Source organism: Armigeres subalbatus, chromosome 3, assembly GCF_024139115.2.
Source record: "Armigeres subalbatus isolate Guangzhou_Male chromosome 3, GZ_Asu_2, whole genome shotgun sequence".
NCBI classification, from domain to species: Eukaryota; Metazoa; Arthropoda; class Insecta; order Diptera; family Culicidae; genus Armigeres; species Armigeres subalbatus.
Window position 1 is genome coordinate 305,035,448 of NC_085141.1, and position 18,447 is coordinate 305,053,894.

The window sequence follows — 18,447 nt, forward strand, 5'->3', positions numbered from 1 at the left end:
ACAAAGCTCATCATATCATCAGCAGCGCGCAGAAGTGTGCGAACCACCCCCATAACATCTTCCAAGCCACACTGTCTGTGTAGCCTCGTGTCATCGAAAAAGGACCTACCGAATACGTTATGTATTTGTCGGGGACAAAATAGTACTTACGAATCGTTCGTAACTAATCAGGGGAAAAACTGGTTGCTTTGCAAACGTGTTGTAAGTCATGGCCTACTAACGCTCAATTCAAATTATGCCTCGCAAGAGATTATGAGACGTAAGATCGATAAGATAAATATCGGCAATGGATATTATGCATATTACACACTGCCAAACGTTAATTGAAATGACTATAAATTCATGGCACACACTGTCCCTCAAAGATCGTCTCGCACAGCTGATCCAGCAAAAACAAAGAGCGAAATTGATCAGCTTCGACCTCGACCACGCGTTCGATCGTGTCCCGTATTCCTCCCTTTATCGGACTCTGTCGGCTCTCGGCGTGAATGAAAACTTCGTCAACCTTCTAGCTCGTATATCCAGACTCTCAACATCACGCCTACTGGTGAACGGCCATCCTTCAGCAGGATTCTTAATAAAGTGCTCGGTTCGCCAAGGCGATCCGATATCTAGCCTGCTATTTGTCTTCTACCTACATCCTCTCATCATCAAACTTGAGCTAATACGTGGAAATAATCTGGTCGTGGCATATGCAGATGATAGTTCTATCATATCGAACACCATTCAAGCCATCAATAAATTCTCTCGCTTCGAGTTCGAGTTCACATCAAGATTCAGTCTTCGAAAAACTGTTTCGGTCAGGTATCTTTTTTTTTTTTTTTTTTTTTTTTTTCTTGAGCAAGGGTAAACGGAAATCTGCAACCAGACACCTGAGGAGGTACTCAGGTAGTGTGGGGATGGGTATGTCATGTAACTCTTACCCGACCCACTAAAACCAAAACCCTTTCGCCAGTCCGTACCCCCGGCCCGCAATTAAGCAATACATCAGGGGGGGACTATTGAGAACGCTCACGCCTATGCTAACGCACTTGACGTCAATACACACAACATCGACTTCAAGGGTGGCTACCTCACCACCCGTCGATCGCAAGCTATGATAGTAACCTAACGGTCCGTATCATAATCTCACGTTGGAGACGAGCACCCCGACAACAACCACCGCGCGTGAACCGCAATGACCTCTATATCTACATACTGAGGTCCCCGCAGCCCACCCGCGACATGTTGGTTGTCGGGGTGAGCAAATGTTCACTGCATCACAGGTGCCCTTACTGCACTCGTTGGTTTTGTTCAAGACGCCACCACCGCTGCAGTTTCGACATGATCTGTTGAGATGCTGTGTTCACCGCATTCCATATAGCTTCTTCCCGGCACATCCTCTCGACGAGGTTGTCCGGGGTTGTATCCATACCACTAATAAGCAGCATGGTATTGCGTTCTACCTCGAATCGCGGGCATGCGAACATCACATGCTCTGCCGATTCTACCTCACCTACACATTCAGGACACTCCGCAGAATCTGCGAAGCCAAACCTGTGTAGGAATTTCTTAAAGCAGCCATGTTCAGACAACACCTGTGTTAGGTGGAAGTTGACTTGACCATGCTTCCTATCAACCCAGTTGGACACATCTGGAATCAGTCTGTGGGTCCAACGACCTTTGACTGCAGTGTCCCATGCTCTTTGCCATTTGAGCAACGAAGCTGCTCTCTTGACACGTCGCACTTGTACCGAGTCCCTTTCGTTGTAGCACTCCACATCCTCCTCTAGGAGTGTGTCTATCGGCATCATTCCAGCTATAACGCACACCGCCTCATATGATATGGTGCGATATGCGCTCGCGACACGTAAGCACATCAGCCGGTGTACTCTGATCAATTTCTTTACATTGTACTCGGCTTTTAGTGCTACGGCCCATGCCGGCACGCCATAACGGATGATAGACAATGCTACGCCAGCTATCAGCCTACGCACTTGACTATGCACCGCCGATCTGTTGGACATCATTCGTGATAAAGATTTTATCGCCAATGCATAATCGACGTGGCTCGTAAAATTGAGCTTATCATCGATCATCACGCCCAGATGCTTGAGAGACCTCACGGAGTTAACTGTGCAGGTCCCTACTCTTATCCTCGCCTGTTGCAGCCCATGACGGTTATGCACTACCACAACTTCTGTCTTGTGATGTGCAAGGGACAACCGCCTCGAGTTGAGCCATTCCTCCACTCTGCCAATCGCGTATGAAGCCTTCAGTTCGACTTCGACGAGAGTGTCACCTGCTACTTCTAGCATTACGTCATCCGCGAAGCCTTCTATCTTCACTCCGGCCGGAAGACTTAGGCGTAATACTCCATCGTACATAATATTCCACAGAACCGGTCCGAGGATCGATCCCTGTGGAACACCCGCGGACACTACGATCGACTTTTGACCGGCATCAGTGTTGTATAACAGCACCCTATTCTGAAAATAGCTTTTCAGTATCCTGCACAGGTAATCCGGAACTCTCAATCGGTGCAGGGAGTCAGCAATTGCTGCCCAGCTAGCATTGTTGAACGCGTTTTTTACATCGAGTGTAATCAACGCGCAGTACCTAATACCTCTTCTGTTTAGACCTCTCGCTATCTTGGCCGTATCCGTTACCGCTCGAATTGCTTCGATGGTAGAACGGCCCTTACGGAAGCCATACTGGTTGCTAGATAAGCCACCAGCACACTCTGTATAGGCCGACAATCTATTCAGAATGACCCTCTCTAGCAGCTTTCCAGCTGTGTCGAGTAGACAAATTGGTCTGTATGCCGAAGGATCCCCGGCTGTTTGCCAGGCTTCGGTAATAGCACCAATTTCTGCCGTTTCCATCGATCTGGGAAGTTTCCTTCGTCCATGCATCTCTGGAGGCAGCTCCTGAACATATCTGGATTGGCAAGAATGGCGTGTTTAAGGGCCAGGTTTGGAATACCATCCGGGCCTGGCGCCTTATTGAGCTTAAGTTTTCTTGCGGCTACGATAAGCTCTTCGTTAGTCACTAGCGGTACCACGTCGACTGACTCGTACGGTGTAGCGGGCCAGTCCGATGGTTCATGTGTCGGAAACAGTCCCTCTACTATACTGGCTAACAGCTCTGGGGATCTTTCAGGAGGTGTGCTCTTGGTCCCTGAACATCACTATCCTGTATGCATCGCCCCACGGGGTGTCATTCGCCATCCTGCACAGCTGTTCGAAGCAGGCTCGCTTGCTACATTTAATCTCGTAGTTCAGGGCTCTGCTCGCTGTCCGGAATACCCCTCGTCTATCGAGTCGCTCAGCGTCTGTTCTAGCACGTCGCAACCTTCTTTTAGCTTTAAGACAGGTTCTACGAAGATCTGCAATCGTGTCAGACCACCAGTACACTGGTTGTCGATTTCCTGGGGCTGGGTCTTCCTTGGCATCGCCACGTCGCAAGCACGTGTAAGTACTTCCGTCAGGTCGTTACCGCTTAGTCCTGTAGTCCTACTCTCCCAGCGCAGTGCCTCCACCAACAGCTCTTGATTGAACTGTGACGTGCGCCATCCGGGATCCGTTGCACCACCTCTTCTCGTCGTAGTTCTCCGGGTATACTCGACCATAAAACGTACTTCCTGATGGTCGCTAGAAGTATGACCCTCGTGGACCATCCATCTCGGTTCTTCAGTCCATCCTGCGCTGCAGAAGGTGACATCGATACATGAATCACCGCTCGGTCCTCTGAACGTTGGCACTTGACCTTCGTTCAGCAGAACTACGTTCAATACCGCTAGTGACTCTAACAGGATATGACCTCTAGCGTTAGTAAACCAGGAACCCAGTCCACTGCCCACGCATTGAAGGCACCTGCTACAACTACTGGTTTAAGGCCAGTTAGTTTCGCCGCAAGAGTATCAACTACCCTAGTGTACTGCTCTATACTCCATCTAGGAGGACAGTAGCAGCTACAAAAGTAAACACCGTTTACCTTTGCTATGACGAAACCCTAATCGTTAGGCGAAGATATTATCTTCTGGATGGGGTAGCGCCCACAAGTCCAGATTCCCACCATACCGGACTTGTCCGCCATCTAGCTGCCGTTTCCAGCAGGGATGCGGTATGGGTCGGACAACTAGGAAACATCAGCTTTACACTCGATAACCGACTGTTGTAGCAGCAGCTGGGCCGCCTCGCAGTGGTTCAAGTTTAGCTGTGTTACTTGCATGTCTGGACCCTTCTAGAGGCCGGACAGGCCTGCGCACCGGTGAGATGCCTGTTGTCTGCCCCCGTAGGACAGATCAGGCATCTCGGTGCAGCCTGGCAGGTGCGAGCCTGGTGGTTTTCGGCTCCGTCAGGTATCTGGCAACCCCAATCCTACCCACTACGTTTGACAATACTCCATTGCACAGTGACGTCACGCACGACTTTTGACAGGTACTGGTCCTGTTGTTTACAGACGACTTTATTTTAATTTTGAGATACTTCTATCATTCATTGGATTTTCTGATCGATAGTTACCTAAACTTACCAATTACCAATTAATTACCAATATTTGAATACGGAATGTACAGAATGTCTTCAACATCGTGAAATTAGAGTCCTATAAGAAGAGTAACGTCATGTGCCACGTTTGACAGGTCTCCTGCTCGTTTGGAACGCGCATTTGTATGGAACTGACAGCCGATTCTGTTCCAATTCTGACACTTGACGACACTGTTATTATAGTCACTGTACGTGAAATATGCAGATTTAATTTGGAATAAAAAAAAATTCGAAGTCCGAAACGTAAACAATAGGACCAGTACCTGTCAAAATAGTGAGGTTAGGTTTGCCGCGCGCAATGACCTATAGCCAACATCTTTGAGTTTCCCATTGTTCGGTTGAAATTGGGTTTCCCACTGACAATTCTATTTTGTAAACAAACCACTATTCCGAAGTGATTTTTTCCAAATAGACGTAATTATTTTTCATCATTTTTCAAGAACTTGTGCGAAAGTATGAATGCGAGGTGTATTTCAACAAGAATATTGATGTCTTTAATAAATTTTCAGATTTCAATCGGCACCAAGCGCTCTACTTCGCCAACATTTCATGATATTCAAAATACTTTTTCAATGGCAGGTTTCAACGATTATGATTACGCCTTCGTATTAAATTAATCGACCCCTGGTTTCGGTATATAGACATCATCGGCGACATCAACGACCCCAACACACTCAACGTACCATGGCTCCAAACAACAAACACTGATTTTGGGTGTTGTTTACGCTAACAGTATCCGTCTCATGGTTAAACTCATCTGGGACATGATGATCAACCATTTCTCCCACATCGCTTGGCTCCACTCTGGACGAACACTTTCTTGTATGCAAGCTCGAAGTTATGGTATCTCTCCTCAATCCTTCCCCCGTCTTCTATCCACATGGTAAAACTAACAAAAACGATGGGAATCTTCATTTGGCGCGGAACCCCTGCACGCATCCCAATGACACAGTTAGCACGGTCGAAAGGCAAGGGTGGCCTTAAATTGCAACTCTTCACGATCAAATGCAAATCGCAGCTATTTAATCGACACCTCCAGGAAATCAATAGCATGCCACACTATCGTTCTTTTCTGCAACCAACAAACAACGGCCCGGTCCGCTGTTCAGCAGACCTTCTCGATGTGAGAGCAGTCAGACAACTGCAAAACGAAATCCCCGAGAATGAGTCGTGTCTTGACTGCATTGATACAGTGGAAATTATTCCTCACAAATTTTATGAATGCCCTCGTGGTGTTCAAGTATGGTCATAGTTGCAATGTAGAATCGCATCAATCACTCCTGGAAGACGACAGTTCGCATTCACCGACTTGTTAAGGCCAACCCTAGGTGGAATAGTACCTACGCTGAGAACGAAAATATTAAAGCTATTCATCGCTAACAACATTGACAACGTCAATGAAAGAATTGATGTACCAGCACTAGAATTCCATTTGTCATGTGAAGATTGCATTATTGCCCTGTAATTACCTTTTAGCTTTCTCGACCAATAAATGCTTTAATAATAAAAAAATAGAGGGTTTTGTGCCACATTGGGCCGGATGTATGAGAAGGCCGTGGCCCCGGGCCCCCACAAATCTTGTGTACCAAAACCAACCTGTTTTGTACATTTTGGGGCCCCACAAGCTGTCGGCCCGGGCCCCCTTCCGGCTAAATCCGGCATTGCTAATGAATACCGCTAACAGAGTCTTGTCGATGATCCAACTAGGCGATGTCGCCCTCTCACTTGCCGTCCATGTTATGGACCGAAATGGCTGATAAAAATTCTTATATCTATAACATAAGTCCGCTATAAGCTAAAGAAAATTTTGAACCCCTTATTACAAAATATATTATTTATTCATCAACGCTGAGCGTGTTGCATATCTTGTCTGTCTGTTTATCTCTAATTCATTCAAACACCTTGCATTTACAGCCCTTCACATCGGTACTGTTCGTTCCGAGTGAAGACACGGTCAAAAACGAATACCTTTCAGAAGAAGACGAAGAAGAGGACAAAAAACCCGCCACCAATTCCCCCAGGAAGAAGATGCGTGCCAAATATGGCAGCAAAAAGCCCCCGCAGAAGCCCATCCAACACAGCTGCGACCAATGTGCGGAAGTGTTTCAAGATCGTCTGCTGATGGTGGCGCACAAGCGAGGCCACGAAGGTCTGGCGCCTTTCTTCTGCGAACCCTGCGAGCGTGAGTTCGCCACGCTGTTGGACATGAAAATTCATCTGGCCGAACAGCACACCGAACGGAAGGCCTGGAAGTGCGACCAGCCGGGCTGCGAGGAACACTTCGCCAGTCACCAAGCCCTGAGGCAGCACAAGCTCAAAACGCACGATCCCAACTACACGAAACCGAAGCCCCGGGTGAGCATCTGCGAAGCGTGTGGCGATACGTTCGATAGCAGTCAGAAACTGAGACGGCACAGGTTCGCCGTCCACGAGCCGGAGGAGAAGCCTTACGCGTGTGAGATCTGCTTCCTAAGGTTTTCGCTACCGCACAGACTCAAGAAGCACATGTTGCGTCACGAAGGCGTCCGGAACCACGTCTGTCCATACTGCGGAGCGGCGAAGATTACCAAAGGCGAGTTGACCTCGCACATAAAAAACATTCACCCGAGGGAGCGGGAGTTGGCGAACGATATCTATCATGTGGCGTTCGGCAGACAACTGGCGGATGCAATTACAACCAGTAATGACGAAAGTGGCGCCGCGGAGGCGAGTTCGAAGAAGTCGAAAAGTGAGAAATCGTGGATGCGCAATGAGAGGAAGATCAATCGGAACAATGGCAAAGCGTACGTTCGGAAGGATAACGTGGTCGTCGAGGGGAAATCCTTTCAGGAGAACTTTGACTGCGGTTGTCCGAAACAGTGCAAGGCTAATTTTGAGAGCGAAGCGATCCTGCAGCAGTTTTTCTCGTCCTTCTGGAATCTCGGTGACTGGCAGAAGCAGAATGCCGTTGTTGCGGATCAGGTAAGGGGGGTGGATGTCAATCGGCACCGTCCGAGATCGGAAACCAATCCTCGGACGGAACGAACGCTTCAATTTCAGTACTTTATACCGTGCAAGCAGGAGAACGTGCGGGTTTGCCAGAGGTACTTCTTGGGAATTCTGCAGATCAGTGCCGGCCGGCTGTACAAGTGTTTGGGTAGGAAGAGTCCGAATAAAAAGCGGAAGGTGAGTGGGTAGAGGAGTGGCGAGTTATTTGCGATGACATTCAGCAATTATTGAGGGGACAAAAAAGTTTTCGTGAATCACGTGAAGGAAGGGTTATCGCTTTCAATAAAGTAAAAGCTCCAACCAAAAACGATCTCCCAATGTCTTCTGATTTTATATTTGGGTTTTTTCGAATATGGTACATTTGTGAATTCTCATCTGCATTCTACCTGGCATTACTTTCTTACGATTTTAAAATTTTCCAACTTGAACTTGAATCTTTCCCGCTCTACGAAAAAAAAAACAGTGGGAGTGGCATATTTGGGTATGTCCATGTCACGTGCAACAAAGCAACCTATAATATATAATGTTCATCAAAGCAATCATGTTTAAAATCTATATAGGGGAAAAGACGGCTTTGGCAGGTTTTGTTCTATTATTGGCAGGGGGTTTTTGTCGACCGAATTTTATGAAATTTGGCCACAATATTCTTTGATATGCAAAGAATATTTAGGCCAAATTTGAGCATAATCAGTCATAAAAAAACCCCTGTCAATAATAGAACAAAACCTATAACTCATTCTTAAAATGAATTTCTGTCTGTCTGAACCTTATAGACTCGGAAACTACTGAACCGATCGGCGTGAAAATTTGTATGCAGAAGTTTTTGGGACCGGGGAAGGTTCTTAAGATGATTCGAGACCCCTCCCCCTTTGGAAAGGGGGGCTCCCATACAAATGAAACACTAATTTCTTCATAACTCGAGAACTAATCAGAGCAGTGGCGCCGGGAGTGGGTGGGACAGGTAGGACATGTCCTACGCATGAATTTTCCTGGGTAGGACAGTCAAAGCATTGTCCAACCCATGATTGTGGTAGGACATATGAAGTCATTGGCAAGAATTTGTGTGTTAGCGGGCTTGGTAATCATATGGCTACTGCTTCTGCCTCATACGCAGGAGGTCGTGGGTTCAATCCCAGGTCCGCTCCATTCTCCTACTTTGTATCTTTCTCTATATTTCTCATGTTCTAGCAATCGCTAAAACTGGAAATGGACTTCCATACCGTTTCCATCTTAATTCCTATACCTTCAACTTGAATATTCTAACAGTAATCTGCTAGAATTGGAAATGAACTATAAAGCGCGTTTCCAAACATCCAATTAGAAATTCCATCAGTTACTTTCTCCTATCTATCACATTGGCAGCTCGTTAACCAAGACGGATCTCTGCCTCTCGAACCTAACCCAAAAATTCCAACAAATTCCGCATGAACTCGTGGCAAGTGCAGAGGTATATATTCGGCTTGCAGTGAACGAGTGATTGCATCATCATTTCCTCCCCCTTCCCTACATTGACTTGCATTCTGACGTGGCAGGCGCCAGTATGATCTAACAAATGAGATCACCAGTACTTGTACATTGAAGATGTGAACTAGTCCCAAGCAAACATCTGTTGGTTCCCTGTGCAAGAACAGCTGATCTGGTCATAATGGAGTAGCAACTACGAGCAGTCAATCAAGCTCAAGCTCAAGAAATTTTATCAAATTATATCGAGCTGCAAGAACTTTTCAAGTTCTAATTATTTTTAGAATTGATTATATTGCAAGTATAACTTTTCTATTTTGAAATGGATTTCATATCAACGTGGTACAGTACTGCTTTCAGCAGCAGTATAGGTAAGATTTGCATCGATTTCTCAATACCAGAACTGTTGCCCAAATGGGAGACATGATCGCTGGTCTAGCGGCTATCTTTTCTGCCTATGAGCAGGAAATTATGGGTTCGACCACAAGCTCGGCCTTTCCTATTCTGCCTTAGTTCTTTCTGTGTTTCACGTTCTACAAAAACGATTCCTACCGTTACAACTTTCACACTAACAGTTCCAAAACCTCCCGTGGCACCGATGGGAAGACGTAGAGTTCTCTGCTCCTTTATTAAGTATAGTTGTCCCAGCTAACCATTCTTTTCCCTCCAGCATTCACAAAAACTGGGCCAGGACAGATCTCGACTGTTGAAGAGTGCCTTGCTTCCAGTGATCAGTCCAAAATTATTATTTGTGTTAATGGATGTATGTGACACAATAGTCTTGTAACGCCTGAGAATCGCTTAATGCTACTACTAATACCAGAACTGTTGCCCGAATCGGTATTTCCTATTTGTCCTACCCACAACTCGGAACGTGGATGCGCCTCTGAATCAGAGAATAAATCAATTTTAGGCGAAACGAAGTTCGTCGGGTCTGCTAGTGTTCAATAAAATAAAATAGTCATTGAAACAAACCAGACGGTTTTTTATGTTGGCTGACAACCTGCAACAGGTTATGGGCCTACGCGGATAATTTTCAAGAAACCGAATTTTCTGAAGAACAAAATGGACGGAAGCCGATTCAGTCTGCAAAAGCTGAACAACGCCAATTACCCAAGCTGGCGCTTCAAGGTAGAACTTTTGCTGGTCCGGGAAGAACTGTGGCGCTACGTGACACCAGGTTAGAAACCGGCAACAGAAGAGGATGCAGTTTGAGCCGCTGGAGACGCCAAGGCCAGGGCGACCATCGGGTTGTTAATCGAGGACAATCAACACGCGTTGATCCGGTCGTCGAATACCGCGAAGGAAGCTTGGACGGCGCTTCAAAACCACCACCAGAAGGTCAGTTTTATTTCAAAGTTCTCGTTGCTGAAGCGAATCTGCGACAAACGTTTCTCGGAAGGAGAGGACATGGCGGAGCACATCTTTGGCATGGAGTAGCCTCGCGAACGCCGGACAGAAACTGGAGGAAAATCTCATGGTCGCGATGATCCTGAGAAGCCTGCCAAGCTCGTTCGACACCCTGACTACCGCACTCGAAAGCCGTTCGGACGACGAACTCACCCTGGAGCTTGTCAAGCGGAAACTTCTGAACAAAGCATCAAAGAAGCAAGGATCCGGATCGGATTCCGCGATGAAAGTCGAACCAGGGAAGAAGAAGGTGGGCCACATTCAGAAGGAGTGCCGTCAGTATCAACGGGATAACGAGAAGGAAGTAAAGTTGGGTAAAACGGGGAAGCCTACACCGAAACAGGAGAGCACCGTGTCGTTTGCATTTCTGACGCTGGCCTGCGGAAGCAAAACTGAAAACGGAACAAAGCCTTGGATCGTGGACTCGGGCGCGACAAGCCATACCGTCGCGAGCCGAGATTTCTTCCGAAAACTGCACGAGAGCGAAGTCAAGCACGTCACGTTGACCGACGGGAAGAAAGCAATTGTGGAAGGAGAAGGTCCTGGCGTGATCCAGTGCTACGACGACAAGGGTAAGCAAACCAAGATGAGATTGTCCAAAGTGCTGTACACACCCACGTTGGCGATGAACCTTTTGTCCGTTCCGTCGTTGGTGCGGAAAAACGCAACTATTATTTTCGACAACAACGGTTGCCGGGTGATGCATGGAAACCAAACCGGAAACCTGGCTGACGGAAACCATCCGAAGGGCTGCAAGCATGAGTGTCATCGCAAGTTTGGACACCGTGATCCCAATGCGATCGACGGATTAAAGATCAGTCAATACGATGTGAATGAAGCCTGCGAATGTTGCTGCCAGGGTAAAAGCACGCCTTTCCCCAAAGAGTCGAAATCCCGTTCGGAGGCGCCCCTAGATCTCGTGCACACGGACGTGTGCGGACCGGTGGAAGTACCATCAGTGACCATTATCGACGATTTTTCGAGGTTCTGTGTGTTGTACTTGCTGAAGAAGAAGTCAGAAGTGCCGGACAAGATCATCGAGTTCGTGGAGGCGGTCAAGACCCAATTTGGTCGTAAACCAAAGGTGGTGCGATCCGATCAAGGAGGAGAGTACACCAGTGAACGACGTCGCTCGTTTTAGCGACGAGAAGGCATCAAGGCACTATTCACGGCGGTTTACAGTCCTCAACAGAACGGGGTTTCGAAGCGACGAACCCGCTACCTCATCGAGATGAGATGGTGCCTTCTATTCGACGCTGAACTGGAACCGTACTACTGGGCGGAAGCGCTGAACATGACAATGAACCTGCAAACATTTCATCATCAAGATCTGTTAAAGTCACTCCGTACGAGTTGTGGTACAACCAAAAGCCGGACGTTGGCCACCTCTAATGGTTTGGATCCCGTGCATGGGTGCACAATCCGAATCAAAAAAGGAAGAAGCTCCATACGACGGCACAGAAATTGTTTTTCGTTGGATTCTCTTTAAGAGCACAAGGCGTATCGTTTCTTGGACAAGTCAACGCGATTGGTGTACATCAACCGTGATGCAAAGTTTGTCGGGGGCGAACCAGAAGAACCCGCGGAAAACATTCAGGAGGAGAATACGATCGAGTTCCAATTGACACTGAAGCCCAACGTAGTAAATATACCAACGAGCGAGTTCATCGGTCGCGATCCAAATGAAGACGACGAAGGTGACGGGTACGATACGGCTATCAGTGGGACAGATGAAGAGTTCACCAACAGCGATGACGAAGCCACCGAGAACATCGAGCCACCGATTGAACTACAAAGATCCACGAGGAGCACGAGCAATTCCGTGGCTGAACCACGAAGTTATTCCGAAGCAATCCAATGTCCGGAGAAGGAAGCATGGCAGTAAGCGATGGAGGAAGATATCCAGTCGTTAGAGGAGCACCAGACATGGGAGCTGGTACCACTACCACCCGGAAGGAAGACCGTTGGATGCAAGTGGACATACAAGAAGAAGCAGAACGAAAGCGGAAACACGGTGCGGTACAAGGCCAGGTTGGTCGCACAAGGTTTCACTCAACAGTATGGCACGGACTACGACGAAGTGTTTGCACCTGTCGCACTCTTCGCGCGCTGCTGACCATCGCCAGTCGAGACGACTTGTTGGTGCAACACTTAGATATCAAGACCGCCTACCTGTACGCCGTCAGTGGTGGTGGATAAGGTGAAAGGCCGCTACACGAACATGAACACGGATTTCCCCACTCTCCTGAGTCGGTTTGGAGTCCATGCATCAATCGTCCAGTACATCACCAACATGAACGACAACATCTTGCAGCCGGTCGTATACCAGAAGCTCAGTTCGGATCACTACCCGTTGGTGGCGGAAGTAGACTCCTAGGTAAATCAGCAGTCCCGTCGAAACTATCATCAAGTCCATTAAGGTCGGTTTCATAGGTGCAAAGGCTCCAGCAACATCAGGCCATACCTGAGGGAGTCGACGAGTAGTTCCACGCCATCCAAGAGTTGCTTTCTGAGGTCAGCGAACAACATGTACCAACGTCACGACAGGTAAGAAACACCCTATATTCAATGATACGCTCAATAAAGATTTGATCAGAAAAATATATTAAGCTCTTTTAGTGGAATGTATTAAACCGTCTAAGACGAATTAAGTACTGTCCATTTAATTCCACCAGTTAAAAAGATTTGATAATGACGAACGTGTCCGAACTGCGAGCGTTTCTAGGTCAGGTAATTGACATGGATTTTTAATTTTGGTAGACGACGACGTTGCTATTCCATGTAACCTATATGATAATGATGAATGATCAAGTTGTTCCATCTTTATTAGTTTTTAAAGCTTCAAAATACAATTTCTTTCTTAAAGTAGTATAAATAATAGGCACCATGCATTCATTTTCGTAGCCTCGTTTGGCCGAAACGTCGTTTATCACAGCCGTCAGGATATCCATCAAATGATCCCTGGAACGAAACGCCAGTAATTTAGTCAACCAAACCTTCTTCTATTAAATCATTGCTCCAACTCACCTTTCGTATAGTTGCCTAATCTTCGCGCACAGTTCCTGAATAAACCACGACCCCTTTTCTATATGCCTAATCGAGGCAAATCCTGGCACGGTGGACCAAGCCACCAGAAAGTCCACATAGACCGATGCCGTCGTTTCCGAAGATGGACCATCGTGCTCCAACCTGGGAGGCACGTCAACAGCCGTCTGCAGACCCGAACCCTGGCACGCCTGAACAAACAGAAGCTTCGGTTTCCCGGTCAGCTTCCTAGCTGCCATTTTCCGCTCGATCGTTTTCACACTAACCGGAATGCTGTTACTTCCGTAGACTTTGCCCTCCTGGCCATGTGACAGGAGGCAAACAACCAGCGAACAGTGGCACTGCTGAACCCGTTCCACAGCTTGTTCCACCTGATTCAGTATTTCCAAATGGGGTATATTTTCTACCACAACCGGCTCGTATCCAAGGCTGGTGAACAGATTCAGAATGGCCATTTTATCTACTTCTGTTCCGCGTCGGTTTTTTAGCTGTTGCGGCGGAAGTAGTTCCGCGAGGTCAGGATCGCTGTCTCGAAAGAATTGAAACTGGTTCACGATCAAGATCAGACCTGCATTCTTCCATGTTATCACATATTTCTCCAACTGGTCGCTATTCTCAGCCACTGGGCTTTTCGCCTCTGCTACTGGTGTACTTTTGGCGTTATCCGACTGATTTTCAGTCGATTGCAAATCCTTATTGAAACTGTTTTCGATACTTTTGCAAAAGTCTTTCAAACGTTCTAACTCCAGACCTTTGAAAGCGGCTATCAATACCTGCAGATCACACATTTGACTATCTTCCTTTGAACCCAACTTCACCAAATCTTGCTCGATCAAATCCAGCAGAACCATCTCGAGGAACTCCGATTTCATCACTGTCGGAGCGTGGTTCTGCTGGAGATAATCCACCAGCCTCGCACTGGTCGCTCGATCCATCTTCTCACACAGCAGGAACAACCCCTTGAGAACCGGATGCACGTGGACGGCTAGCTCCGGAACGTGCGGTAGAAACTGTCCACGAAGCTCCTCGTCATCGAAGCCGCATTTCAGGAGACACAGATTTGCTTGCACGATGGCCAACGCTTCCAGCAGCTCCGATGGCCAGCGGGTGCCATTCGGCTCACTTTTGGTCGCACGGGTTGCCCACTCCGGGAGGAACTGCGTAGCGGCATCGGGAGCTCGGATGGCGACGGTTAAAATTTGCAGGAGATATTTTGGGTTCCGGTGTCCGTAGAGTAGGAACAGAAGGGAGATCTGCGAACGGGTCGATTCTAGTTGTTGAAACTGCGGAATTCGCATAAGAGATGGAATTACCTTATCATCGAAATGTAGCTCTGACTCGATAAACTCCAGGTCCTCCAACTGTATTGAAATAGACATTGTTTGGCATGGATTTTGTTGGGTCCGTTCGAACGATTTTTTGTAAGTGCTCTTCAATACTTCTCTTAAATTGAAAAATTAACCCACTGTGATGATAAGAAGCGAAAAATAAAAACATTACACGACTTCGTGTTTTCCAGCTGACATTCCAATAGGAATATTTAGTATTCCAACTAGATTCGAAGCGGAGCTGTTTCTTTCAGTTTCAGAAAAATGTCTTGATTTTGGCGGTTGAGCGTTGCGTGTCGATGAGAACCAATCGTCCAACGACACCTGTTGAAAAAGAGTCCGGATAAGTTGAAGATGATTTCCTGGAGGCACTTTTTACAGCGTACAACTAAACTCAAGTTTTGATCGATCGGAGGTTTGCGATTCAAGGATAAGTAAAATACAATGAAACGGCCTGCAGATTGAATAAAACAGTTTGAACAAGTGGAACAATATGCGGAGGAAGTTAATGAATCTTTGGATGCTTGTTAATTTGCATTTAGAAAGCGTTGCACTGTCCTTTGAAAGAAATGGTGGGTAAGTTATAAGTACATACATACAAATCTTTTATCGTGACTTTCTAAAAAAATGTTTTTGGATTGCAGGACATATTTTTGGAGTTAAATCTGAGAAGGTGGCTGGAGTTGCTCGTATGAAGGGTAACTCGTGGTTTTCTATAGTGTCAGCTGAATATGGATCATTTGTTACTAGTGCTGCCACTTCGTCAAGTAAAAAATCCATGGCCATGGTTATTGTTAGTGACGACCTTATGGAAGTGTTAAAGACAAATAATAGCATCAATAAAACCACTAGCACACATATCATAGATCAGTTACTAACAGCTATGTAAAACCACAGATCTGTGGTGCAACTAAATAAGGTCATAAAACAAATCAGCCTGAATTGTGCTACTCGGGAAAGAGCAAAGCTAAAGATGAAAAGAAAAATGAGACAAAAAACAATGCTATTGCTGCAAAAGAGATATGCATTGTCGAAGGCATTTTCCAAGCAGGCGGCTAACAAGAAGAGAGAAGGAAATTTAGGAAATTTATTTTTGCTTACAGGGCAACACATAAGAAGCAGGTTTATGTTTATTCGATTCCATCTTCAAGAATTTCGATAAGTCTTGCCTTCATCTGTGATACGGAGGGAGTCGTTTCCAAAATCCAACACGTCAGTTGTTTCCAAAATGTTATCGTGAGTATGTATTGGTTTTGAATGATTTTCAAGCTTGAAGAATCGCGAATACGATGAGTTCAAGTGAGTCCGATTTTCTAGGGTTTTCTGACCCACCCCAGAGTATCGCCTGAATAGTATATTTGCAGAAAAATTGAGAGATGCTGCAGGTGGACGGCTACTTGTATAACTTGCAAAAAAGGTATGTAAATTGTAACAACATGTTTCATATAGATTTTTATTAATTTGAATATCATTTCAGAAAAAACGAAAAATACTATTGGGAATGCGCTCAACGTAAGCATGGCAAGCAAAGCGGAGATCAATGCAAGAGGCGTCTGGTTTCCGTTCTCAAAAATGAAGTTCATCAAATTATGTCGAAAAAAGAACACGTTCATGAACCCAACCCGCTGGATACGGAAGAAAGGAAATACAGAAACCAAAAAAGAAATCAATTGATTTGAGCGACATTCCTTCGAAAGTCATGCGGGAAGTTGCTGACAATAAACCGCACATTTTACAAACTCGTGCCACCAAATTCGCTAAAAAAAAATGGTCGTCCATAGAGCCCGGCAGAAGCAACTGCGTCGTATAAATGATCCTGATGTTGAGAATCATTTCATAGCAGAGGAGTTGAAAAAACCATTGATGGCCAGCTTTTTTGCAAACCGATAATGCCAATGCCGATTCGAAGATTTTAATTTTCGCAACGCTTCACAATCTACCACGGCTTCGAGCGGCAGAGTACTGGTTGGTCGATTAGATATTTTCTACAGCACCGCAACAGTTCAGTCAATTTTTTTTTAAATTCATGCTCCTGTGGGTCTGAGAGCAAGTAGAAGGGTTAAGTCTTATACGAAAGCTTAATAGCATTGAACTTAAAAATTATTACTTCAGTGATGTAAACACTTTCATGACCATCAAAAAACTCCAGGCAATCACGTTCCTACCATCTGATCGCATTATTGACGCCTATGTGGAATTAAAACCATTTTTGTCAGTAAAACCGAGTAAAATCGAGTAAAGGCTCCGTCAGACGTTGCAAGCAAATCACTCGTGCGAGCGAATGATTTCTGAGAGCACTCGCAATTGCAGTCACACGTAGCAGTTTTTCACTTTAAGCAAATGACAGATTTACTCTCATGCAAATATAAACAAAAACGAAAAACTTGTTTTTCGGCCACAAAATCTAATTTCATTTCTATTTTTGCAGTGCAATACTGCCACCTGAAAACGTTTTCACTTTTGCGAGCGAAAAAATTGCTAGTGCTGCACTTCTTCTTCTTATTGGCATTACATCCCTAAACTGGGACAGAGCCGCCTCGCAGCTCAGTGTTCATTAAGCACTTCCACAGTTATTAACTGCGAGGTTTCTTAGCCAAGTTACCATTTTGCATTCGTATATCATGAGGCTAACACGATGATACCTAATGCCCAGGGAAGTTGAGACAATTTCCAATCCGAAAATTGCCTAGACCGGCACCGGGAATCGAACCCAGCCACCCTCAGCATGGTCTTGCTTTGTAGCCGCGCGTCTTACCGCACGGCTAAGGAGGGCCTGCACTAGCAAGCGCAATTTCATTTCTGCGAGTTGAAATTTTTAAACGCTTAGCAGTCACACATTGCAAGTGAGCGTTTGCTTACGAGTTATCATTTGTTTGCATGCAATCACTTTCAGTGTAGTCAGACAAGCAAATTTTTGACAGTTGTCACTTTCTGCGAGCAAAATGCTCGTTGCGAGTGATTTGCTTGCAACGTCTGAGGGCACCTTAAACCTACGTTCTCGGAAAAAATGGAAATAGACGACCTCTGTTCCACCCTAATCTATGGTCTAATTACAAGGCAGTAATGGAAGGCATCTTACGATCTAACCAGGCTAGACGATGGACGTCCATAGTTGGTAACCCTCACTTGGGTATACTAGTGGATGAATTGAGAAAAGAGCAGCATGAAACAGATGGAAAGATATTTTCTATACTAAAGAGAGATCTAGGTCTGTTTGCAGACGCCGATAATGATGTAATGGATAGGAACATATTCCAACAATGCACCAACGCTGCTGCTATCTACGATCTGCGATCTAACCAACGCTGCTGATATAAGCAAGCTGGATTTCATTTAAGGTATGGCGCTATGTTTAACTGCAAAGTATACAGTAGAAAGTGAGTAGTTTTATGTACATATGAAAAGCCGAGCCTCTTGAAAGGAGGCTTCCGAGCCTCTTGAAAGGAGGCTTCCGAGCCCCTTGAAAGAAAACTTCCGAGCCTCTTGAAAGGAGGCTTCCGAGCCTTTTGAAAGAAGGCTTCCAAGCCTCTTGAAAGGAGGCTTTCGAGCCTCTTGAAAGGAGGCTTTCGAGCCTCTTGAAAGGAGACTTTCGAGCCTCTTGAAAGGAGGCTTACCTTTTATCCAGGGCTAGTTCATAACAGAGCATGGTATCAATAACAGAATTAGGTATCATTGAGCCAACTTCT

General features: G+C 46.0%; 2 protein-coding genes across 2 annotated transcripts in view; one reads left to right on the top strand and one right to left on the bottom strand.

The window, feature by feature from the left end:
* LOC134222626 (uncharacterized) overlaps positions 1-18,447 on the top strand; it is a 52,892-nt gene that overhangs the window by 11,596 nt on the left and 22,849 nt on the right. The window contains exons 4-7 of the mRNA XM_062701787.1: positions 6,444-7,694; positions 10,438-11,498; positions 11,571-11,782; positions 11,879-12,269. Coding sequence (XP_062557771.1) covers positions 6,444-7,694; positions 10,438-11,498; positions 11,571-11,782; positions 11,879-12,269 — 2,915 coding nt within the window. The remainder of the gene's footprint in view (positions 1-6,443; positions 7,695-10,437; positions 11,499-11,570; positions 11,783-11,878; positions 12,270-18,447) is intronic.
* Positions 13,196-15,008, bottom strand: LOC134225086 (caspase-8). Its single transcript, XM_062704874.1, has 3 exons — positions 14,747-15,008; positions 13,416-14,686; positions 13,196-13,349 (listed from the first exon to the last, which is right to left on the bottom strand). Exons 1-3 carry the CDS (start codon positions 14,810-14,812, stop codon positions 13,196-13,198), a joined length of 1,491 nt encoding a protein of 496 aa, XP_062560858.1. The 5' UTR covers positions 14,813-15,008.

Bases quoted from the DNA above. Each gene is read 5' to 3' on its own strand.
- LOC134225086 (XM_062704874.1), bottom strand. From the start codon at position 14,812: ATGTCTATTTCAATACAGTTGGAGGACCTGGAGTTTATCGAGTCAGAG. The intron at 14,687-14,746 runs GTAATTCCATCT...ACCCGTTCGCAG, and splicing joins AGCTACATTTCGATGATAAG to ATCTCCCTTCTGTTCCTACT. The intron at 13,350-13,415 runs GTGAGTTGGAGC...GTTTCGTTCCAG, and splicing joins ATTAGGCAACTATACGAAAG to GGATCATTTGATGGATATCC.